Source organism: Ischnura elegans, chromosome 5, assembly GCF_921293095.1.
Source record: "Ischnura elegans chromosome 5, ioIscEleg1.1, whole genome shotgun sequence".
NCBI lineage: Eukaryota > Metazoa > Arthropoda > Insecta > Odonata > Coenagrionidae > Ischnura > Ischnura elegans.
In genome coordinates this window covers 2510061-2535666 of record NC_060250.1, presented here as the reverse complement: position 1 = coordinate 2535666, position 25606 = coordinate 2510061, and the positions used below count along the sequence as shown (strand labels likewise).

Here is a 25606-nt window from a genome sequence, read left to right as displayed (position 1 = left end):
GTTGAGATGATGGAGGGAATGGGAACGTGGCCGTAATACTTAATTCTTTTTGATGCACATCGGCTCGGCAACTAGTAGACATCGCTTCACGGATGGGTCGTAACAGATGCCGACACTCAACACAGGATACTCGTTTCCAAATGGCTGATGTCTATGTATGCCTCCGTACATCTCGTCGTCCGACCACATGCTCTTGAATCACGTGTCGTTCCGTCGGTCTCATCACTGACCTTCCTCTCCAGTTGTCACACACAGCGTTCTCCAAAAACTTTCTTCCTCAGGGTCGAAGTAATCAGAGGTCAGATAGCAGAGAGAGAGCTTGCCACGTCGACACCGGTATTTATAGGTTTTTGAGGTAAACCCCCAATAGTTCAAAGAATATAGTGAGTCGTCTCTCCGACAATTACTAGCGTAAACATTCATGGGGATAACAACCAATAAATAGAAATGGATATACGAACGGTATGTCACGATATAAACAGAAAAGAAGATTTGAGGCAAGCAATACTTTTAATATGCATGAAATGATAGCAATTTCGTGTGTACTTAGCGCAAGTTCACGTTTTATCATGAGAGAGTGAAAGTTTTTTGATTAGGCTGCACTGCGTTGCGATGATCCACGAGGAACAAATTTGCCCCAATTGAAATTGTGCTATATGAGGCGTCAGTGTACAGGTTTACATGCCAACGGCGGATGATGAAGGTAAGGTGGTGTAAGAAGACACATGAGAGGATATTGTACAAGTAATCAAAAAGGTAACAGTGGAAGAGAATGTTATCATTTCAGGGGATTGGAAAGCTTGTGTCAGAGAAAGTCTACAGTCCGGCCGCCGAGAGTTGTCCGTTGACAGCTAGAAGGGGTAGGGGGCAATGTTGTCAGGTCAGAAAGGGAAACGCCCACATCACATGTAAACAAAAGGGTTCCGTGAAGAAAGGAGCCGGAAGGGACGACGGGCGTGAAGGGCCAACGGAAGAGTCGCGGTCAGCATTACCTTTTTATCCTTTTCTTTCCTACTACTCTGCGCTCACTGAGAAAAGTAGCGATCGCGAATATCATATCATCGAAATCTCGACTGGAGCAATATGAAGTTAGGTTATATATTCGTCTCAATGACTTGCAAAAATGAATACAGGAACGGTTGAAATGACATTGTGTTGTTGAGCGTGAAACTAAAAACATTGCGACTCTAAATATTGCTTCCCCCTGCGCCCTCTCAGTAATATTTCAGGCTCCTTTACGAAGGGGAATATCGCTCTTAGTTCAAATTTGCCATAGAAGGATATCGAAACCTAAAACATACGGCAATCGCCGTGTATGCGTAACTACTTTTTATTAAGAAAGATGATCGCCAGAGATATTAACATTATCACCTTTCGTTTATTATTCGACTTATTGATCGACGCTGTTTATAACATATTTAATGTAATTACAGTAGATGGCCGTTAATCCGGAATTATGAACTACGGAATATCTATCCCTAACCGAAGGTTTTCTAGAATTTTGTCAACGGTATGTTTTCCGTTGCCCCAGCGAAATATAACGGCGAAATGAGTCGTTAAAAATCCTCCCGCGCCAAAATTTTTGCTTCCAAGGTGATCCAAAAAAGATAGTCATACTTCTTGTACATGGACGCAAGTCGATGGTGATTCAACACGATGGTAAAAGCAGCATGCATTGTCTCATTCCGCGGGCTAACCCCACATCTGCGGGACGAATGGAGGCGAGGGAAAGTTGCTTGCGCTGCGTGCTTATCAAACTGACTCAACTTGTATCTCATTGTCAGTGGGTTTCAATGGAACATGGTTGGAACTTGAACAGCTATTAACTTAACTAGGTGGCAAGCGTTTATTTTTAACAGAACGGGAGTTATGCCCTCGGAGAATAACTCGCGTCGTCAATCATCATGTAATCATTGAAGTCAAATTCAAGACGTGAGTGATAAGGCAGTCCCTATAAAATCAGGCATGGCTGAGCACCATTAAATCGAAATACGAAAAGTGTCCAGTGTTGTTATCAGGTATGGGGAAGCAAAATATTGCGTGAAGATGAGTCACAAGGCTTGTAAGTCGAAGGCCCCGGTGCTGAATTCGCGGAAGAGTGCTGACAGAGAAGCTCTACCGGGTAGATTCAATCTACTAATGCTGAAATTTCGTGGGAAAATGCTTTTTTAATGCGTAAAAATTATACAGAGGAAAAATTGTTCCGAACTATTAATCATTTTTTTATTCATCACTGGCGGCATGACGGTAGTTGCGCGGTTATTTAAATAGCTCACTTTAAAAAAGTGATCTAAACACCGGAAAATCTAAATTTCCGAATATCCCGGGTCCTGTGTGCTCCGTATTATCTATGGTATGCTATTTGGAAGAAGGTAACAGACAACTGGGGTCATTAGCGCCATGAAGTAAGGGCTGGGGGGATAGGAACCCTATGTTGGCATTAGCCAGGTTGTAATGACAGGCTCCAAAGGGGCCAGGACTTTACGTCCCATCTGGTGGACAGAGTGGTGCACTGGAAGTGCCCTCCACATTACACTCAAGTAGGGATAAGTTTCAGATCCAAATTCGATGTCTTTCATTACTTTAGATCCGATATATCTGGTGAAAGGTGATAACCATAGATATTTGGATCCAATGTATCCGATCTGACCACCCCTAGTTTTATTCAATTCTGTAGGGACTATGACTTAAGTTATAGTTTCGAAATGCCAAAAATGTTTTAGTATCATTCTTCTGCTGTATGTTAAAATTCTGTATGAACGTATGTAGGAGACCAACATTTTTTCCCATGAATTGCAGCTGTAAATGGGAGTGCGTCTCTAGCTTGGATCCCCCACACTCCTCCCCTTGTCGAATGTCCTAAGGAGAACTGAGTGCCCTTGGTTTTTCCAGCGTGAGGCAGTCCTCTGAAATCGTAGGTCATAAACATGTGGGAGGCAGGCATTGGCCCTGTCAAGAGTCTAGGCATACGTCAGCAGCACTGTGCAATGGCATAAAGGAAAATGCCGCTAAAATTTTTTTCTTTGGCTATGGTACTCTAAATAATGGTATTCGTCTCTTGCATGGATGCATCTCTTACACAAGTTTATATGTTCTCTACTCCTCTCTCTGAAACCAGGACTTTTCTTAGTAATAGCAAAAAAATTGCAATAAAGTTGTTTGTATGAATGAGAGTCTACGGTATCACATTTATTGAACTAACTTGAGTGGTGACAGAATCATTGAATCAAGTTTTTTCCTTCAACTGGATTTGAATTTTGAATTGCTTACATAATCATAGTTTTATTAATTAAATACACAGGCCCCATAATCAGTAGGCCTTTTTTTTACATTGAAAGCCAGATTAATGTGAGTAAAAATTTATCAATGCATGCTGTTCTGTGTTAGTTACATTAAACTTATTTGCAAAGTAGGAATCTGCATAAGGTCAACCCGAGCTCTAGAGAAAAAAACATATCACTCAGCCTACCGTTTACTTGTCAAACTCATTATCTACTGGGCTTAATTCGTAAGCCCAAAACAGCTTACGTAACATTGGCAGTGTCCGGTTGAGTGTATAGGCCCAGTGATCTTACTTTCCATTTTTGTTTTACCTATTCAGAAAATTAGTTATTCAAATCTTTTCCAAATTGTTCCATGTTCTAATTATTTTCTCTGAAGAAAGTTAATTGGCTGCGGTGATAGTTTGTTTTTGAATAAATTCTTGTCAACTTTTAATTTTGTTTAGGTTCTTGACCCTTGTGCACCTGATAGCTTTTGGAAATGCTTGGAGGATGTGAAAAATATGTATGCTGCTATGTTGATGCTGCTGAAGGCTTTGACTCTGGACCATGATCAACCCAATGACCTAATCCTTGAAGATCCAGGTAAATTTTTTAAAATTATATTTTGCATTTGGAAATAAATGAAGCATTTTCTGAGTAGCTACAGAATTAAGAATGGTAGCAAATTTGTGTGGATACATCTTACAAAAATAATATTGTTTTACCAAGGTTGGTGAACATATAAATCAAGATTTAAAAAAATAGATTTTGATTAATTTAATTCAGATTAAAAAAAAAAAATGTCCCCCAGTGACTCCTTCGGCAAAAGCCTTACTGATTTGGCAATCATTCCATATTCTTGTATGATGATGATGAATTCTCATCACATAATCAAAGATTTTTTTCTTATATTTAAGCATTGGTTGTGTTCAACAATTGCAGAACTGGTGAGACCTTTTCTGCTGACCCCATTTTTTCCGCCCAAGAAAATCTCCGATTGCGATCCGGAACTCGTTGAAAAGCAATATGGCTGCACCCAATGCATATTCTGCCATTGTCGTGAGCAGATATGTTTATGGGGGAGTGACTTTTGAAATCAATATTTTGAAGATATTTTGTGCATAAATGTAAAACTGGCTTCAAATTTTTCATCAGCTAATTAAAAGACTTAGTTACTTAAGTTGACCATTTAAAATGTATAAGGATGGATGGATCAAGAATATTTTTCGGATCCTCGATTTTTGGAGCCGGATCTTTGGAGCTGGATATTTTCGGATCCAAATAAATTTTTAATTCCCTGCTATTAAATGAAGTAATTATTCAAGTTTCTTCTGGGTACTTACAATAAAAGGAATGCTATTTTATTTGTCGTAGACATTTTAATATATTTACTCATTACAAATCATTTTTATGTGCTTTCAAGTTATTTTTTAAAAACACTAACATCTTTACTCACTCTGGATTTAAACTGTTACACTAACAAGGGGAGACCACGTACCTTGCTCCGCCTTTTTTAATGCTGTATTTTTTATGGCATTCGGAATGGCGAACACATCTCTGAATTGATAGTGGTTCAATTGAATGGGCCTTAGTTTGTCTGTAATTAATTAATTTTCGAGCATTATTTTTAACATAACAGCGTTAAGGTATTTAATCAGTGACATTTCCAACGTGGAGATATGATGACTATACTAGCTAGGGTTAGTGTGTGCTAAAATGTAAATTTTTCGTATTTTGTATTAAAATGTAAGTTAGTGGTTTTATGAAATCTGAGATGTAGTTATTTTTGACCTGGTTATAATCCTACAGCACTGAGCCTCAGCCTATTGTTGCTCAATTTCTTGGGAAGATTCACTCTATGTGCCTGCCGTATTTTTCTGTAAAATTTTCTACTGCTGATATCCTGTTACATAACCCACCCGAGAGCTTTTAAACTTGTTCACAGTAGGACAAATATTGCAGAGTATCGGTGCATGCAATGAGAAAATCAGAAATCTTTCCAATCCATCTTATATCTCCATCATTGCATTCACTGAAGCTTGAATTTAAAATTTTGGATCCAGATCTGATGCCTTCTGCAACTTTGAATCCCATTTATCCAGTGAACGGCAATATCCGTGGATATTTGGATCCGATGTATCTGATCTGGCCATCCCTAGAAATATACTAACTAATAAGATATAGCCGAGTTCATGAATTGTATTTAAAATTTTTTTCAACTTTGAGAACCTTTTCCACTTTTTCTTTCTCGATCCGAGAATTTTCTCTCGACTCTATGAACAAAAACAGGCACGGACGGATGTGAGTTAATCTCTTTCTTATGATTTTGAGTGAAGTCTTAATATGTAGTACTCCATGTTATAATAATGAGATTGAAATGTTTGCTCCTTTTTCACATTTCTTCTTAAAAATCCTGCCTCATGTTGAAATAAACCTAACAAATAATTCATAATTTCATTGTCTCCTACAATTAAAATTACCAGTGCTTATGCAGTCATTTTTTTAACTGTGTAGCAGATCACTGAAACCGGTCACTCACTGGTGAGAGTCTGCTGACTTGACTACTACCATCGGTTTAGTGTAGGCAGTTCTTGTACCTATAAACGAGTGGAGATTCCTATTTAATAATTGGCCTGAGGAAGTATTTCTGAAGATAGGAGTGTTTGGTGTGAAGCCATGATGAAATGAAATACTTATGGATTAGGAAGGGTGTCCACCAACCAGGGAAAACCTGGAATGTGCTGAGAATTTTGGTCTGCTAGAAAAACTCAGGGAATTTGGTGAATACCCTGGGAAAATAGTTTTTCACGCATAAATCATCTGGCAAAAAGTAGTTTAATGGGTTGAATTTTAGCTGCACACACAGAGCAAAGCAATAAACTTAATATTTATAAATCTCCCAAAAATCTGAATCATTTTAATGAAAGCTCCTCTTCCAAATATTATTCGTGAAAATAATTATGTTTAAGCATGCCCTTGCTTGCTTTAGGGATTGTGGGACACCTTTTCGTGCTGTTCTTGTGTACTATATGCTTAGGATTTGTGTACCATGAACTGGTTGAACCAATTTTCTTTTCACTTCCAGATCCGAGTTCTTCACGTGTGATGATGTCTGTGAATTACCTCTTCAGCAGCCAACTAGGAATCAGTATGATTGCTGAATCACTCCATCAGATTGCTGTTGTGAGGTCAGTGCCGGTGGTGTTTTTGTGCTGAAGGAAGTTGTTGTTGGCTGTTAATGTTATTGACCCACCTCCTACGCCACCAGTTAATTCCCTTGGGGTGTAACGCCATCCCCTCCCATTCACTCACATTCACACAAGGTGACTGTCGTCTATTTTAAGAAAATTTCATCAGAGTGTCTGGAAAGCCTGGGAAAATCAGAATATTTTTCTCTCCACCCAATTGTTATAAATCTTAGAAAGTTCTAAGATTAAATACTTAGAAAAGATTTCAGTTCTTATTAAAATAATTTCAATTTGTTATCTCATGGATGAGAATTTCTTTAGCTCTAAGATCGTTGATATTTAACCAGGGTTCCCACTCAACCGTGAAAACCTTAAAACCGTGAATTAGCCGTGAATTTCGTCTACCGTGAAAAAACCTGGAAAAAGCCGTGAATTTCGTCCTTAAACCTTAAAAATCTCTCAATCTTGGTAATAATACCTTCCCAGAAATTTTCAACTTCGTTCGTAGTGAGCGCACTTCTATTCACTGTGGCGAGCATCGTCGCATGGGTCAGAAAAGCGTGGGAACAAATGTTGCCTGAAGAAAAAAAAAACATCTTTCCCCAGGGCAAGCCTTTTCTCTCCCCCCCCTCCTGAAATATGACACCACTTCTCATCAGCTTGTTTACTTTCCTCGACTGGCTTGGTTTCCCCTCCCTCGGTCACTGCTTAGTCCCCCTTCCATCCAATTAGGCTTCCCACTGGCTGCAGCGACCTCTTTCGAAACTAAATCTAGATGGCATTTGTGTCGAAAAATTTGAACGTTTATTCAACACCCTCAATCCTGTGATTGGAAGACCGCTAACCTTGACAACCTGCTATGCGCTGTGGACACTACGCTCCCTGCATTTGAACCGGGTGACAGCAAGCTTTCGGCGCGACGTTACTAATTCTCGCTCATTGCGGCCTGAAAACGAGAGAAGATTTCCTCTTATGGCAACACAGCATTACACGATTTTCGCATGCGTTGACCTGGGACTTGCCAGTTTTACGTCGCAACCGGAAAGTTTGAGTGGAAATATTTGACGAGTGATAAAGTAAAGTGAAAGTGAAAATAACATGTTTCAGCAGGTATTTATTATGTCTTTATATATTTCAAACCAAGTGAATTATAATTTACCTATTTTCACCTATCTAAGACAAGGTTTTTTTCCTCCTAACTCCTGCAGAAAAGAGGGTTCGTCTTACAATCGAATGCAAAATTCTCGACGTCAATCGGGCTGCATAATTTTCGTCAGAAAAAAATTATGGATACCAGAGTTTGCCACCTAATATATATAGCTATACAACGAAAAATCAACATCAAAAATACCTGAACAGTAATGAAGCTTATTTAATTTTGTGTTTAAGTGAAAAACTATTGCCATTTTAGGCAGCAGGTAAAGCGTGCGTGCCAATCAATCGCCGGGTGCACTTCTGCGGTGTCCGCGAGATCGCCTGCTTTACCCTAGGTTCTGCTCCATTAAAGTTGGAGCTTGATCAACTTACAAAATTTTTGTGTGATTGATTACAATTTACCTAAATTTTAACCAGAGACGGATCCAGGATTTCTTTTTGGGGAGTGGGGGAGAACAAGCAAAGCCGTATCCAGGATTTTGTTCTGGGGGGGCACAAGGATACCTCATGATACAAAACGAGCGCAATGATAATGTGTCCGTATTCAAAATCTTGCATATTTTTTAAGTGTCTGGGAGGTATGTGCCCCCGTGCCCCTCCCTAGATCCGCCTAGGATCGTAACGTTAAAGCCTCAATGCCGTCGCGATATAAACTGCTACAAAGTCGTTCCATTTCTCCCAGAACAACAGTATGAAGGGAACATGATTTACCTCATATTAGAAAGATCGATTCAGTCGTGGTTTCAGGGTATTACGATAGCATAGAAAAGAAGTCATTACACTGCCGCTTTCAAAAGAAAAGTTATACGGTGGAACCTCGATCTATCGTTCCCGCATTGATCGTTCTCCGTTTCTGGTCCCAAATAAAGTTCCTTATAGACAATGTAATTTTTTCCCGCATCTATCGTTCCCTGAAGTATCGTTTATCGTTTGAAGATCGCGGTTCCGACACATAATTTTCCCGCATCCATCGTTTGACGAAAATGAGACGAAATAAATACAATGTGTCATTTATGGCTAATAACGACAAGCACATAGTTGGAATCTTCCCAAGAGATGGAACTACCATTGGGAGAAGCTCAGTGCCGTGGGAAAGTAACATTAGCGCATTTCTCAAGATCCGTTATCCCCCTCCATTCAGCATTCGCCTCCCCCCTTCTGACGCTTTCCTCTTCTTCAAAATAAAAAAAAGGTCCCAGCTCGTGCAGGGATTGTATTACGAAGACCTTAGCTTCGACAAAAATATCGAGTTACACGAGAACAATAGAAACGTGTTTCGCGCTCCACCCTCTTCTCACCCACTGAGCATTTTCAGCCCAACTCCTTCAAAGTTCCCAGTTCATGGAGGTCAACTGCTTCATGAGTCACCCATGAGCCCAATAGGTATCTAAAAATGATATTCAACTATTGCTATTATGCTTTTATTAGATTGAAATGTTAGTAATTTGCACGTAATTAAAAAAAAACGAGACCAAACACGACGTATTTTAAGCAAGGAAATAGATGGAAAAATATGGTAGTGATTTTTGGCGAAACGCGATATCCTCGTAACTGAGCTTCTCGGCAGTTAATTCGGCATTTTGTTCCGAAAACATGATTCTAGGTTGATATCAGTTATCAATTTACGAGCTATACTATAAGTCTCACTTGTCAGAGTTACTGACGAAGGGATATCTTCTCAGGATTTTTGTTTCTCCCTACTAACAATCCGAATTCATCTGCTCATCTGGCGCTACGATAGTTAGAAAAGAATGGGTATCTTTAGGGTAAAAAATTTCATGGCGCCGTCATATGGTCAAGCTTCACCCTCTGCAGTATGCTCTGCGTACCCCCGTACGCGATAGCATCAGTTCCGAACTTCACCTCGTACGAGTGGTTCCCTACTTTCCCGGGTGGCTGGACTTCGAACCACCGAGTGTTTTCCATGTGGGTTTAATAAAGTCAGGTTTCATTTTCACTAGTTTAATTTTATTCGTCTTCGGACCATGGCCCCTCCGAAGAAACTATTGAGAACTTAAAGAGATGGAATGAAAATAATTGAACATGAAGAAAAGAATCCGGGCTAGATGCGCGTGAATATTATAGAGCACCTTGGGTTGTCCGCTAGCACATGACGGTAGGGGTGGGGGTAGAGTGAGCTACCTGGAGAAAACAAGTAGTGATATGAAGGCGAAGATCCAGGTGGGCGTGCCACTGACGATTAACGCAACATTGTTCACGCTTTACACACTACCTCAATTATATTAAAAATATATTCATTAGACAGGAACAATTCAAGTAATAGACTATTTTTGGCCTTCGTGATCCATCTCACAACCAGTCACTTCGCCGGCGAATGCAGTTGTTTTAGGCACAACATGCACATTGCTCTCGTGAATACGTGTACTGGAAATGGTGTTTGATGGATAAGAATTTTTACATCGGCCTGAAATCCATAATAGCAGTGTAAATGCCGAGTCGACTTTCGTACACTCGACTTTCGTACAATTCGCACTTTCGTACGTTCAAAATTGACACCTTTTACTCGACTTTCGTACGCTTAATTCGGACTTTCGGACGTTGGTCTGCAATTTTTTAAAAATTCCCGCGATGTTTATTGCGCATCCCAACATTCAATTGTTTCAAATGGCAGTATATGCGAACAATACGAACGTATATAATGAAGGGAACTGTTGGTAATTGACTCTAATCTAGGTGATTTATTTGGGAGAGAGACTGCCTGCTATAGGCTCCTTTATCAAGAGAAGAAGAAAGCCTTAATTGAAGATATTTTTCAAAAGAAGTTGACTAGACATCATCGAATAGCTTTCAATAAAACTAGTAAGACCTTCTTTCTAATTGTGTTTTTTCGTTTGAGTGCTGTTTAATTCATGTAAACCTTCAGCAACGATATTGCACGAAATATCACCCGAATTCCGTTTGTCTTTTGTCTTTTTTGAATAACATGCGGAATATACGTGAATACGAATGTCACCTGCCAAATATCGAATTTTGGTGTAAAAATTAAAAGGTATCCAGAGTGCGGGTTCAACAAATACATTTTGTTATGCTTCTGGATATGTCCTTTTATTTATAGTGGACGTAATAAGTGGAATGTCAACTTAAACGCCAAGAGGAAGTCTCACTCGATAGCCAACGGAGTTCTTGTTTTTTGAACTTTTATTTGCATTTTCTGCGTATTTTCGAAAGAAATTAGATGATTTGAGGAGTTTTATTAACCTATTATTAAAATTAAGTCAATTGAAATGAATTCCGTGAAAAAAAAGGTTTTAGTACGTATATTCCGCTCTTTTGGAACGTAACCCCTAATTAGTATGGAAGTCAATGGTTCGACTTTCGTACATTCGACTTTCGTACATTCGACTTTCGTACAAGTTTTCGGGAACGCATTGTGTACGAAAGTCGGGGACCGCCTGTTCTAGTTTTCCTGTTATTATCTAAAATATTGTTTGAAACCTTAAATGAATATCTTAATTACTCGCCGAAATCCTGCGTTTCCTGGGACATAGGCAACCTAGCAAAAAATAAAGCCTTGGTCGTTTTTCTTCATTCATTTTATAATCGTATCGTTATTTGGAAAGAAAAATTTTCTCCTAGTGGAGTTCCAAAAAAGGAGGGTAGTCTTAGAATCGTGTTCGTCTTAGATTCGTGCTAATACGGTGTATGGAATTGTTTTTCGATTTAGTATGTTCTGTAAACAATTTTCATAAAATATTTTCCGTTAAATAAGAAAGAATTAATTTATTATATTCTATAAACAATTTAAATAAAATCTTTTCCGTTAAATAAGAAATATTGGGGTGAGGGAAATTCGGTTACTGTGCAGTAATAATAACGTGCGCAAAAAACAATCTCTCGGCGAGGTATTAAAAAAGGACCTCGGGTGTCCGGATGGAAGAAGGTCCGAAGGGTATTCGGTGTCCGGGCAAGAGCGCGTTTGGGCTGGTCCTTTAGTCGGCCCTGAATTTTGCAAACGATAGATCATGTCATAACAGATATCACTTTTCACTGCGGCGTTAACATTCACGGCGTTTTTTGCGTACGTTAATTTTCTGTTGATATACGGCCAGTGATTTTCTTATTGTTGGCTTATTAATGGACCGTGAAATAAGCAAAATTGAGGCCGTGAAAACCTGAAAAAAACCGTGAAAACCTGAAAAATAACCGTGAAAACCTGGAAAAAGCCGTGAATTTCATTGTTCAGGTAGAGTGGGAACCCTGTTAACTATAAATAATTGGATGGTATAATTATTTGATGACGTTTCCCACCATAAAATCAATAACCAGTAGCATTTTCTAAGAATTCTAGCATAAATAATCACCGAAAAAGTCAATAAAAAGCCACTTAAGGCAAAAAATGGTAGTGGAAACAAGAACAAACATTTTTTTATGACTTGTTAAAAAGCTTTGATATAACGTAATTTGAAATTATGAAGTGCCAATATTCCTGCCGGCTGACTTTGTATAATCAAGAGTTTAGTGTAAATCGTGTATACTACCTCTTTGTTCTAGTGCCTGTAATTCCACGCCAAAGGAGGTTTTTATTTTTTGTCCCAAAAACCAAAATTAAGACAAGAAAGTGGTTGCTCACCTGCAGAATGTTGTTAAATACTTTATCTACGATGTCATCGGGCTATTTCTGTTAAGATCAGTTTTACGTTAATACACTTACATCAGTAGTGCTTATAGTAGGGTTTTATCGAATCGCCAGTGTTTGTCCAATGACCACCGCGTATGGGATATTTTACTTATTTCAATTTCTGGACATTTCTAGAAATGTACCTATTATCTACCCATTGTAGGATTAGATATCGAGGAATTTAGGTTTAGGTGGCTATTCACCAGTGTAAATACTGATAGCAATGATATCATGTAGGAAAAATTAGGAATACATTGGAACTTGTTTAGTACATTTCTGAAGGGACCACAAAAAATGAACGTACTAACCAGGAAAACATGCTAACGAGGAAAGTAAAAAATAGCAGTCGGGGTAATTGCAATCTGTGGAAAAGTCATCATAATTACAATTACTATCAGTAGTTCTCGTAGGATCGCCTTCCTGAACTCTTTTCACCTTTAAAATAATGAAAATGGGCCCTACATTGAAAAACAATACCATGTGAATAAAAATCACAATGTTTCATAGATTTCCCGAAGACAATTACAGGCGGTCCTCGACTTTCATACACTCGACTTTCGTACAATTCGCACTTTCGTACGTTCAAAATTGACACCTTTTACTTGACTTCCGTGAAAAAAAAGGTTTTAGTACGTATATTCCGCTCTTTTGGAACGTAACCCCTAATTAGTATGGAAGTCAATGGTTCGACTTTCGTACATTCGACTTTCGTACAAGTTTTCGGGAACGCATTGTGTACGAAAGTCGGGGACTGCCTGTACATGAAAACGGCGTCTTTCTCCCGTGATTTATCCTATATGTATTTATAGAAAGAGGACAAGTAAAGCTAAGTCATTTCTTTTTTGTCACAGCATACTCGAAGAATATAACAACAACCCTGAGTATGTCAGCGGGTTGTTTTTAAACATCATAAAAATTGGACAAAATTATATTAACCTTAAATTACGGCAACAGCCGTAAACATTCGCTTCTGGAATAAAGCCATATCGATTGTTATATCGATCGATATATCAAATAATAACACGCAAAATTATTAGATTACGACGTAATTACAAGAAGATTTTACATTATACAGTTGAAATTTACTTAAAAAATTTGTTTAATGTCGTCTGCTTTCGTGCCAAGATCAAGTATTTTTAAACTAAGCTTCGCGTAGTCAAATACGCACGTACCCCGTAGCTTTATTGGGGCTTCTCATTGGCTGCAGTTTTGCATAGTCAGACATTCCTGATAAATTCATCACGTCATAAGAATTGAGAAATGCATTTGGATAAATCACGGTCGAAGAAAGATATGTAGAATGAATGCAAGAACGTTAATGGCTAGTAATAATAAATTAAATCATGAATTCGGAGCTTTACGACCCTTAAGAAGACACTAGAGAACGAATTGCGGGTTGCGTCACGCCAAGCAATTGAGCGTACTGACCAGGAAAGCACAATTTTTTCAAACGTACTAACCAAATACTTTTACCTGTATTTTGTTCGGATGGTACCAGGACCGAGAGAAATCGTTGTACTAAGGAGGAAAACGTACTAAGGAGGAACGTACTAACCCTGTACCTGTAGCTGTAACTAACCCTGGAAGTTCCACTGTATAAGAGAAATATCAGGCTTTAGGCAAGGTATAAACTCAATACTTTGGTATTGTGATGCCCATAACACTTGCTCACCAAAAATTTCAAATTGTTTTTACCTTGGACCCCTGTCAAAAAAAAATGAACTTGTGTTTCAGTTGTGGTGAGGTGGATTTTGCACCCCCTCGCGATAGTGTCACGCCACAGTGCATGCACATGTCTTATGTTGAGACATCCTTATCTCAATAATAAATAATAATAATGTTTCCACACGATGAAATACAATTATTATTAGAGGTGCGCGAATAGTATCCGTGAATATTCGAATACCTCGAATACTTGATAGTATTCAATATTCGAGATCTCGAATAATTATGCTCAAAGTACCATATCGAATACCTCAAATACCCTGAATTTCGTGCCATACACTGTTGCACACATCGTTGGTAGTTGACTCAGTAAAGCGTATAGGACTCTAGTCATTCAGTGTATGCAACACCGTTTTAGGCAAGTTGACGAACTACATCAAATTTACAGGTTAGAGTGGTGAAAAGATATCGTTAGACGTGGGGAACCGAAAATGTTCGAAGTAAAAAATCCTAAAATCCTCGGTTTCCCCCATGAAAACCCTGAAAAAAATTAAAAATGGCAGGAAAAAATATTGACTTTTGGGGTACCTTCCATTACTTTTCAATGAGTGGTACGGTTCAGGAGCTACTGCTCCTGAACCGTACCACTCATTGGAAAGATCATCACGAATTTGAAGACTGCTAGGATGCGGGCTTCCCCTGACGTCAGTTTTGTTTCGTTATGCCAAACGACGGCTCCACAATGATGCTTCAAAGTTGATATAAAGGTTCTAAATTTTCATTAAAATAATAGTAAAAAATGGCTTATGCTCAGTCCCCTGACTGAATGCATCAATACACCAACATTGAAAAAATTTTTTTCACCACTTCTCATTCTATACTCATCCAGGATGAACCCACAAGATGGAACTCCCTTTTTCAAATGATGAGGCGTCTTCCAGAGCAGAAGCAAGCCATAACATTAGCTGCCTCTAACCTGAGTTTAATGTGGACATAACTCAACCACAGTACGATGCTATCAAGCAATAGATTGATGTTCTGGATGTTTTCGAAGGAGCAACATTTCTTGCCAGTGGAAGTGTAGTCACAGTTTCTTAAGTTATCTCCCTTGTGAATAGCATTTTAGCATAGAATTTCACGTGCGTGTTAACCGCTTGGCTGAAGTTGGTGTGGCTGATGTCGCTGACTTTTGTGCCTCATCTTAATTCAGAATCGTAGTGCGGACTGTCGATGCCTTGATAGCATCTTTACTTATCTATCCCTTACCAATTTTTTGCCATTGTTCACTTGATTTTTACTCCGTATGGCTCCATCGAAATCACCTTCTACTGGTGAGCAACTGCCACACTGTATCCCTGAGATGCTGAGCCTACTGCTGCTGGGAAGGAATGAAGCGCAGTGTTTGAGACTCTGACCCTTTTACGCATTGATGCTATTCATACGCAGCTGGGCTTCTGCTCCCCAATGACCTTGAAGGCTGGATGGGTGGATTCTTTACGTGGTATTCAATTCGCCCGATAACCTATGATGGCAAAAATGACGTCTCAAACCATATTGCATAAAAAAACTCATTTCCGCTAGCTCCAAACTTAATTAATGATCTAAATTAACGGATGTTATTCAGTTAAGGGGAAGAGAAAAAGTACTTCGGTGGGTCGGCTGTCCGGATGCATAGCGAGTAATGTTTTTGGCAATTGCGGAGCAATGGATTTCAACGAATATATAAACAAAGAATAAAATATGCATAAAATGAGTGTAGTGTATTTGGTGCGAATTCACATTTTATCGAGAGAGTGTTAAAGGGTATTTGATTAGGCTAAGCAGCATTGGAGTGTTTCCCCATGGAACAAATTTGCACATTTATCGAAATTGCACTAATCACAATGAGGAACTTGCATGGGTCGTAGATTGCTCTAAAAACTATTTTGAATAAGTCAAATGGATACATTAGCTCACAAAAATACCTTCAGTTTCTCCATTCAACATCAATAGAAATAAAGAAATTGCATTTAAAATCGAGAAAAAATTCTCTGAGCCGACCACTGCGCGAAGACACCCGAGCATTGCCGAGGCCAGGCGTGACGTCATAGGTGCCTAAACAACGTAGGGAGTTGGGAAATACGCTGAGCACATGCTGTAAAATTTATTTTGAGGGAGTATTTAGCCGCTAATCGTAACTTTATATTGTTCTGTTATTCTTGGGCAAGTTTTCCTATTGCTATTGTGCCTAGATTATTACTTGGGATATTAATAATACGGCATCGGGATGATGAAGTACAAGCGTTTCACTTTGTGTGTTTTAGTTATCAGAAAAATGGATGATAACGTTGCCGTTCGTTCGAATACTACACCTGAAATTCATCTACATCTACATAATACCCCGCAAGCCGCCTAAAAGGTGTGTGGCATGGGGTGTTAGGACACCAGTCTTTTTTTAGGACGAATTCTCTGCAAAACAGTCTGCACACAATCCACATGTGAGATCGCGAATCGGTTCCGCTGCTAACACACACACAAGCTACAACCTATTTCAATAATATAGGTAAATCCATAAAAAATACACTACCATATACCATAAAAATATAGTGGGAAATAGGCAAATACATAAAAAAACTGGAAGTCAATGTCACATTCTTATATTCATCACGTACAACTTACGATAACAGAGCTCGTCATGATGAAAACAACTATTTATTCACTGATTTAAACCCTTAAATTAGCCCACACAAGTGACAGGTGAATTTTCTCACTACTATTCGTTGAAATAATGGAATAACAAACTTCACACACAGTTTTTATTTCAATAGCTTGATTGTGAAATGTCATATCTACGGTGAACAACGGAGGTTAACACGCCACTGACAATTTTTACACTACTGTTAGACATTTATCGATAGCGTAATAGCACTTTTTACAATTCAATCACAATGGAACACTGATAACTCTTGGCCGATATTTTTCAACCTTGTCAAACTTTGTGCATTACAACCACTGGCACTGTGATTATTAGCAGTAGCTTAACGGAAGATGTCATGTCGAAAATAACACTATTTCGGCACGAAAGTGTTCCCAAATGTCTCCAATCAGCGAGCAAAAGTTGCATTGACGGGAATTCACCTTATAATACAGGCAGTGACAGTCCTAAACGACGAATTCTCCGGTACCTACGAGTAAACTGATGAAGGTATTGTATATAAAAGCTAAGCGGACATTAGTAAACATCAAAATCGTTCTATTTACATACTTAAATGAATGATATGCCGTCGCTAACATCAACTTACAAATAATGTATCCCTCTTCCAACGGCCATGGCTCAGACTCCTACAACGATGTTATTTATGTATTATAAAATTTTTGGTTGAACTGCTCCAGTTTTATATTTTATGTCTTTACTCAGATATTAATATTAAAAAACAGAACAAAATATGAGGGCTTCCGAGCCTCTATCGTTGGATATTTATCTTTAAATAGAAAATAATAAACACGTCTAACAAATGAAGCTCTCACAACTGCTGGCAACTATTACAAACAATCACAACAATAGCTTCGTGTGATGTTTAGGCACCTTTGACGTCATCGCGGCTTTGTCGGCAGTGGCTTGGGGGGTGAGGGAGTATTTCCCGCTCTTTAAAATTCGTTATATTTATCATTGAATATCTCGCGATGGAAAACTCTGATTTACATGTGGTTTTCTTTGTTGTATTCAGAAAATAATTTTCTGTCCGCCTGTGAAATAAAAAAAATTCATGCAAGTTCCCCATTACACTAATCGAAATTGCACCAAGTGAGGCATGGGCATACACACAAAATTTCATAGGAATTGGTCATGCGGTTTCAGAGGAGTTTGGTCACAAAAAGTGTGACACAAGAATTTTATATATTAGAAGATCGTAAGGTTTGATATGGTACCATTGGAGGGATAGGAGACGTTAAAATAAGAATGCCATCCTTGGTCTCCTTTGATTGGGCTTCTGTTGAAAGAGTCCACATGTCTACCTGTCTGCATGCTCTCTATCTTCCCCACTCCGTCGCCCCTCCATGTGTTTTTCTGCGCTTGGGTCTCACGCTTGCGGTGATGTGAGGAGTGGGGGGAGGGAGGAAAAATTCAGAGAACGAACTGCAGACTCGGTGGCATGTGGCGAGGGAGGGAAGAGGAAGCCCCATTCCGCTGCACTTACAAGATTATGATGAAAATTTTTAAAATCATGTATGTACATACCTGCAAACCCACCTCCATTTTTTTATTGACAAATAATTAGGAGGAAGGAGTCCTGCGCAGTTGAGCTGAATTCTATTCCTAGCTAAGGAAGTTTCTCAAGGCAATATCCGTGGGTTGTTTAACCCTTTGAGTGCGGATGGCATAGCATTGATGCCCAGCATAGGTCCTGCCAACGGGCGGGTGGCATCACATTGATGCCATGCCGGCCTATGTCCTTCAATCGCTCCCTACGCTCCTCCACTCTGTTCTTTCTACTCCCACGATGGTTTCCCGCACGCACATTGGATTAGGCTACCTTGATATGCCTTCCGTTTTTGAAAAAAGTTTATATTTTTTTAGTACATTTTTTTTTACATTTATGGAGTACTTTTTAATTTGTAAGATTTTTCACCATTACAAAAAAATTAAAATGTGATATTTTATTTACTCTTCTGAATATTTGTACTAAATGTTGCCAGATTTGAAGGTTATTATCTCCGTTTTAGTTGTATTAAAATTTTTGTAAACAATATTTAGTCATAATCTTCCTTTCATCTCACCGACGAAAATTATTTTCGTATTTCAATATATAGTCAAAATACACAAGCTAATCACAGTTGAATAATATTTTTCTTTTTATTATTGTTTAAACTTAATATTTACATAATGCCGTTTTAACTCATAACATACTTCCATAACATATTTGCAACTCATTTTCTAAACGATCCTTTCAATAGGGGTTTGATTATATTGGTTTCGGAAAAAGAAATAGATTTTTTCGACTTTTTCTCATTTATTTCGTTTGAGTTTGTTAAAGTTACTAGGCTCGAATAATTACGTCGACCAATTCGTTATTCAAGGGAAATATTGAAGGTTCTAGGAAAACTTTTATATTTATTTCATTTTGAATGAGAAATTAGAATTGGGGAAACCTTTGGGGAAAAAATGTTCAAATTTCGGGGCTCAAAAAAAAAGTCGTTTTATGTCACCGCGGAATAGACTACAAGTCACTCTGTGTCTCCTGTTATCTCTATTTTTAGAAGTATTTTTGCCATTCTTATGAGTATTCTGTTATGTGCATGTGGTGGAGAAGGTGAGCTCTTCCTGCTCAGTTTTTTCGACTCTCGCCATTAGTACAGTCTCTACTTCGGACATCTTTCGATTGCGTGCATTTTCACTCCCCTACAGAGATTTTATTTTTTTATAATATTACCGTATAGCCTTTTTCTATTGGAAATTTTAGTATTTTACATATATTTAGCCACTTACGTGGAATATGGGAGAAACATTTATTTTTAATTTTATTCCTATTCTCAAACCCCAAGGACCGTTTATGTATCAGCCTTTGGTGAACTAGGCTTAGAATATCTCCTCGCAATTAAACTACCTCTTGCACAATTTACTTAAGTATATGCATGGAAAACTGCATTGGGTCTTCTCCGCAAAGGATTTTTTAACTTTGTAGCAATTCACATATTTTACTTCAACCAAATAGAGCTATTATACAGTAGACTCGTTATTACGAAGTTCACGGGACCGAAAAATCGGAGGTTCGTAATAACGAAGTTCGTAAGAACGTTTCTTTTAGGAATCGTCGAAAGGAATAGTGTATTATAAACGCGATTGAATTACGCGGAAAGAAATATAAACAGGAAAATGCGTTTCAGTTTTTCAACAGAAGACTGCGCCATGGCGCAATCGAGGGTTGATATCTTCCCGAATACATGAACTCCGATATTCAAACTCGATGCGTCCCAAGACCTTGTTCCTAGGTTGATAAAATTACAGTCCGGCCACCGAGAGTTGTCCAATTACAGACCAAATGGTCTAGGTCCGGGGAGGGGGCAAGGCTGCCAGGTAAGAAAAAAGAAACGCTTACAAAGTGTTCCGTGAAGAAAAGATCCGGAAGGGACGACGAGCGTCAAGAACCTAGAGGAATAATCACTTGTTCTGTGATTCGAAGAATGGGCTTATTTTGGTGGATCAGGCTTATTTCGGTGTTCGTTTATGCATTTGACAACGTTGTATGACTAGGTGAGGGTGTGAGGTGCGTTTGGGGGACAGCGGTTGGCTTTAAACCGTGCTGGCGCAGGATTATCCGCCCATCCTTTTGTGCCGTAATCGGACAACCCTCGCCAGCCGGACAGTATGTAATTTATCGCAGAGTAAGGTTATCCTGCGGGATGCAACACTGCATTACACGTATGCGCTTACTCACGCTTGTGGCGAACTGATCTAGCGGGGCCTGCGATGCATTCGGAGCCGAAAAAATAGCTCCCCGCGGTGACGAAGAACGGGCGAAACGTTGAACAGTTCCTAAATTCACTCCATTTTCATTGATACCTTATTCAGATCATGATCACAGTGAGAGTTTCCCAGCGCCACACCGCGTCGTATCGGCCAAATCGAAAGGCGCCAAATTTGAAATTTGAAAATTTTGAATGCTCGTATCTCTGAAAATTTGTAAATCGAATGTGCATAGGAAGAGGTCTGCCTGTACATCCTATTTACGTACGGTTATGAGTAGGGCACCCTGACTACACAGGAATGAAGCTAGTTATATGATGTTGCGTGTTAACTGAATAAAGAACCATAATTGACGCTCTTAGGCACAGTAAACGAGAATAACTTAAACGTGGCGCAATTATTGAAACTTAAGTGTAGTGAATATCCACCTAAATACCGTGACTTGTGCGTGCAACTTCGTAATAAAGTTCATATTGTAACTGCCGGGACCGGGACATAGGCTCGTAATTTCGTAAAAACGAAAATTTCGTAATAACGTTTCTTTTAATATAGCTTGGATAGGCCCTTTCATCGGGACCAACGATTTGCTTCGTAATAACGAGAACTTCGTAACAACGTTGTTCGTATTAACGAGAGTCTACTGTAATTAGAAAAGACCGAGCATAGGGATCTTACTCGTGGGGAATGGGAGATATTTTAAATCTGGTATACCTAATTTATGATTGTATTAAGTATTACAAGATGGCCATCCATTCCAGATTATTGGAAAATGTAGGAAAATATCTTCGATGTTTCTTGTCTTCACACCACTTTTTCCCGAGACCGATTTCAACTAATTTTCCGTTGCATGCAATTTGGCAGGGACCCTGGAGTAGATGATCCGATACCAAGAGACCCCTTGCATAAAATTCGACCCCTTTTGAATTTATTCACTCAAAGAATGAAATAAATTTACTATCCGGGTAAAGAACTCTGCTTCATGAGTCCATGTTGCTTTGGCGCCACAAACACGGCATAACATTATATATGCTTTCAGGGCCTAATGGCGTCTTGCAAGATGCTATAATTTACACAGGGGCGAAGGATGTTGGAGGCAGGGGACATGCAAACAAAGTCGTGTGAAAATTAATCGATAGATTTCATCTCTGTGGACACAGTTTATACAGTCGCGAAGCCACGATTTTGAAATGAGGGGTTTTTGCCGGAGAATTTAGGGCCCTTCCGGAGGGTGCGGGGGCCATCTTACCCGTTTTTGGCGCCTCAACGGGGGTTGTAACCCATAACCCTCCCTTCCGTGGAAACACTGCATAGTTTACGCATGGAAAATTATAATAATCCTTGAAATATCTATTGAGTTACTCAAAAAAGACACACCTCTGAAACTCTAAGGACAAACAGAAAAATAATACTCCTCACGTTCTAAGAACGACTAAAAAGTGGCTCTGATGATATATGATGTGCAGAAGCTCCAGGGCTGTGTTTGAAGCCTTTTTTCAAAGAATTCCACAATTAGTTAGTTTTTATAGCATTAACGCAAATAAAAATGTCAAAAAGATAAAATAACTTTCATATGTTTGCATGCAAATCTAAGTTACTGGTAAATTTAAAAATTTATAAATGTGAAAATTAAACTTCGAAAACTTTTATTTTCCCAAAATTTGATGCATGGGAAGTGGATGAAAACTGAGAATATATTTATCTTCTTTTATAATTCAATTCCGCCATCATTTCAGAAATTATTTTAAGCTTCTTAGTTGCTACGTAAAGATTAGTTGCCCGTCGTCACCTAATTTTTGTGTAACGGGTTGCATAAATATCTGGAGCATTTTTTCACATGGGTGCGGATGGCATCACTGTGATGCCATTAACAAATTGTTTAATAAATAGTGAAATGAATATAAAAATCTTTTTTGTATTGAAATTGTTTACATATTTTCGAAAAACAAAGTGAATGAAGTGAAAAAAAATTCTCCGCCTATGTGAAACAACTCTGAGAAAATGTTACGCAATGAAAGGGTTAAAGGTGTGTTGCTCTTGTGCCGATGGTCCTTGTTGTGGTTGTTGCAGGTTCTCCATGTGCCGCAACCTGCTTCTCCTGCAGCATTTGATACTGGAGTGCAGTGGAGACGGTGTTGGTTTTGGTGGGAGCAGTGGCGCAGGAAGCCTCGGACCGCTCATTGACGAGGAACACGTGAACGGTGTCCGCTCGGACCTGATCCCGCGCACCACACTGCTCACGCAGGCGTACCTCTTGCTCAAGTGGGTCACCGAGACACCCTGCGCACCCAACCCCCCTCCCTCTAACTCCCTGTGAGTATTGAAACGCAACCCCAACGTCACTTCTAATTTGAGTTATTTTCTCATAATGTGGCCTTATTTGGAAGTGTTGTATGTGGGTGGTCTGATGAGTTCTTGGTATCTCTGCTCATTGATGGAACGACTTGGGCCATTATTTATTTCTTGTGTTTGCACAGTAGAGTGATTGTAATATGTAAAATGCTATGTAGTCAATCTATTGTGGCCAGTAAGTGATTGTAGGCAGTAATTTGTGTCAGTTGATGTGCATATTTTGTTGGAGCTGTCAAGATTTCATTTATGATGAAATGCTTTGTGGAGGGTGGTTCTACTGGAGATTTGACTTATTTCTGTGATGAGGAATGTGTATGGTGACCATTTGTTTATATTTTCTGTGGAGAAGTGATTGGCCAAGTTTAAATGACGATGTGAACCTGCCCTTGATGATTCAGGTCAAGATGTATGAAATTGCTATCAAATTGGAATTGATTGACACTACATGCAATAGGAGGGAACACTCAAAATTAGAAATTGGATTTTGTTATTTTAAACCAAAAACATATGAATGAAAAACACACACGCTAAATTTCAGAGCTCAAATTTATTTTTAACAGAGATAAGTAGCTTTAAATGTCCGCTAGGAGCTTTGGCCAGGCCCACGACGCGAAACGTATTTCTATTGGCTGACGCCGTGTGACGTGTGAACCTCATGAATGCCGTGGAAGTAACACTTGAAGAAGCCGTAAAGACATTGGGTTCATGGAAATAATGGCCAAAAGTTTATCATCATGGTGAAAAAAAAACCGTTAATTTTGTTCTGTCTGATTATCGAAATGTATTGACATTATCAACTGAGGCTTGATGAACAATTTTTTTTTTCTTCAAACAAATCATTTATTTGAAATGAAACTTATTAACCCTTTCGAGACCGCGGAGTTTTCGTCTTAGCTTGACTGCTGTACCGAGCCCCAAGACACTCTTCTTTCTCGTGGTACGGAGCATTTTTGGAGGGCATTCGTTAAGAAGGGTCTCGCGGAACCTTTTTTGACCCCTCCCCGGTGGGACTCCGCATTATCTCGGACTCCAAGAGTAGTTATGCTCCCTCCTTTCCGGGTTTACGACCATACCTGCGGCATTGGTTCGCGGTCAACTTATGTATTGCTTATATGTATTTAGCAAATGGATAATTGTTGCTTGCACGTAAATTACAGACATAGAATATAATTCCTCATTTTTATCTGAGTATTGTCAAATTTTAAACGAAGTTCTAAGGCCATTATCAAAGCATTTAACGCAGCAACAATTTCCATGTTGATGTTTATACATAACTCGAGATATAAGTTAATATTTGTCGTAGAATTTTGTTTAAAAATTCTAAACGCTGTTCTAAAGACAAACAATTCAATTCTTAGTTTATATTTCTTGAGAAATGAACAAATATTTATTTCGAAAATTGACTCTATAAACAATTGCATGACCGCTGTCCCTTACCGCTGAGAGGGGTTATAAAAGACGAAGGGTCCGGGTACCTGCTCCCGGATTCGGAGGGTTAATCCTAAACCCCGAAGCGTTGGGTCCCGAGACAAAGGCGACCTAAACCCACGACCGTCCTGAAAGGGGGAGAGCTAGAAAACGTATATATACGGGTTTCGTTTTCTTGACCGGGAAAATCTCACACGTACATATACGCCCGTGGTCTCCCAGGTCAGGAAACGTCCACACGTATATATACGTGTACGGTAGGGAAAAGGTTAAGATGAAATGTTTACAGTTTTGATAGAGACAGTAATCACGGCAATTATAGTGGATGCTTTAATTTGTGGACATACCATCGTAAAATCCTTTACTTATTGATGGTTTTTAGTTTCTGGATGTAAATTATGAAATAAATTTAAAAAATGTGCTATAGTTATAGTTGTTTTCTTGCTCTCTGAAATGAGGAAGTTCGGGGTTCTCTCCGTTTCTTTTAGGATTAGCATTCAACTTTTGTTGGAACAGAATTTTTAAAGGAGAGGCCTCTCTTTGGTCAACTCTGCTCCTGATAATTCTTCAGGTCAGTTTCGTACTATAAAAAATGGTAAGCAGTTGTCATCAAAATGAAAGGGTAACTCAGAGATGGGGATTTTTACGTGAAAATATCGGTTGGTTCCCTTATATTTACATCTGAGTTACACGTACAGTCACTTTCAAAAGTTTTAGGACAAAGTTTGTGGCACCACTTATGCTTCTAAAGAAAATTTAGTATCCTATACTACTTTCTTAGTTTTCTGCTGTGCTCGACTAACATTCCGCTCGTGAGTGAATATATATATATATGCACTGAAAGGGATAAATTATTTTATACTGGAAATTTATCATTCCACTTCTATTTATGCTGGATGTAATGACTATTTCATATGCATTTACTGCATACTTGAATCGGTTTTCACCCTTACTTTTTATAATACTTATTTTTTGAGTAATTTTATGTTACCGAGGCGGTCAAGTGGCCATCGATTTGGGCTGTGCTAGTAAAGGTTGAAGCAGGGCCGGCCCTAGCAGGTGCGGGGCTAGGGGCGAACCTTCAGTGCGGGGCCCTTCACTTAAAATATTAAACTCTATACCCCATCCACAAACTCGAGCATTTTGAATCCCTACCACTCTCTGGCAAAGTATGTGTTCCCCTCCCAAATTCAGACTTCGTAATTATGCCATTATGATACCATCACGCAGTTGAGTTCAAAATAGTATAATACAAATAAAATTTATAATTATATTTATTCATAAAATTATAACTTAAAATAAACATAAAAAGCACGCTTTTTAATAGGTACGTATTTTTATAAGTTAGATTATGAAAGTTAATTAGTTGTAAGCCTAAAGCAATTACTGTAAAATGAAAAAAGATAGTTTTAATTTTACATGCAGATCAAAATGGTAATAAATTAATAAAAATGAACTTACCATTGCATTGAAG

At 38.8% G+C, this 25606-nt stretch overlaps 1 protein-coding gene across 2 annotated transcripts in view; it reads left to right on the top strand.

Moving 5' to 3' along the window:
- Nucleotides 1–25606, top strand: part of LOC124158421 (nuclear pore complex protein Nup160 homolog) — a 213792-nt gene that overhangs the window by 77702 nt on the left and 110484 nt on the right. For both annotated transcript variants that reach the window (XM_046533501.1, XM_046533500.1), the window contains exons 11-13: nt 3728–3866; nt 6349–6451; nt 22423–22665. In XM_046533501.1, the coding sequence (XP_046389457.1) occupies nt 3728–3866; nt 6349–6451; nt 22423–22665 (485 nt within the window). The remainder of the gene's footprint in view (nt 1–3727; nt 3867–6348; nt 6452–22422; nt 22666–25606) is intronic.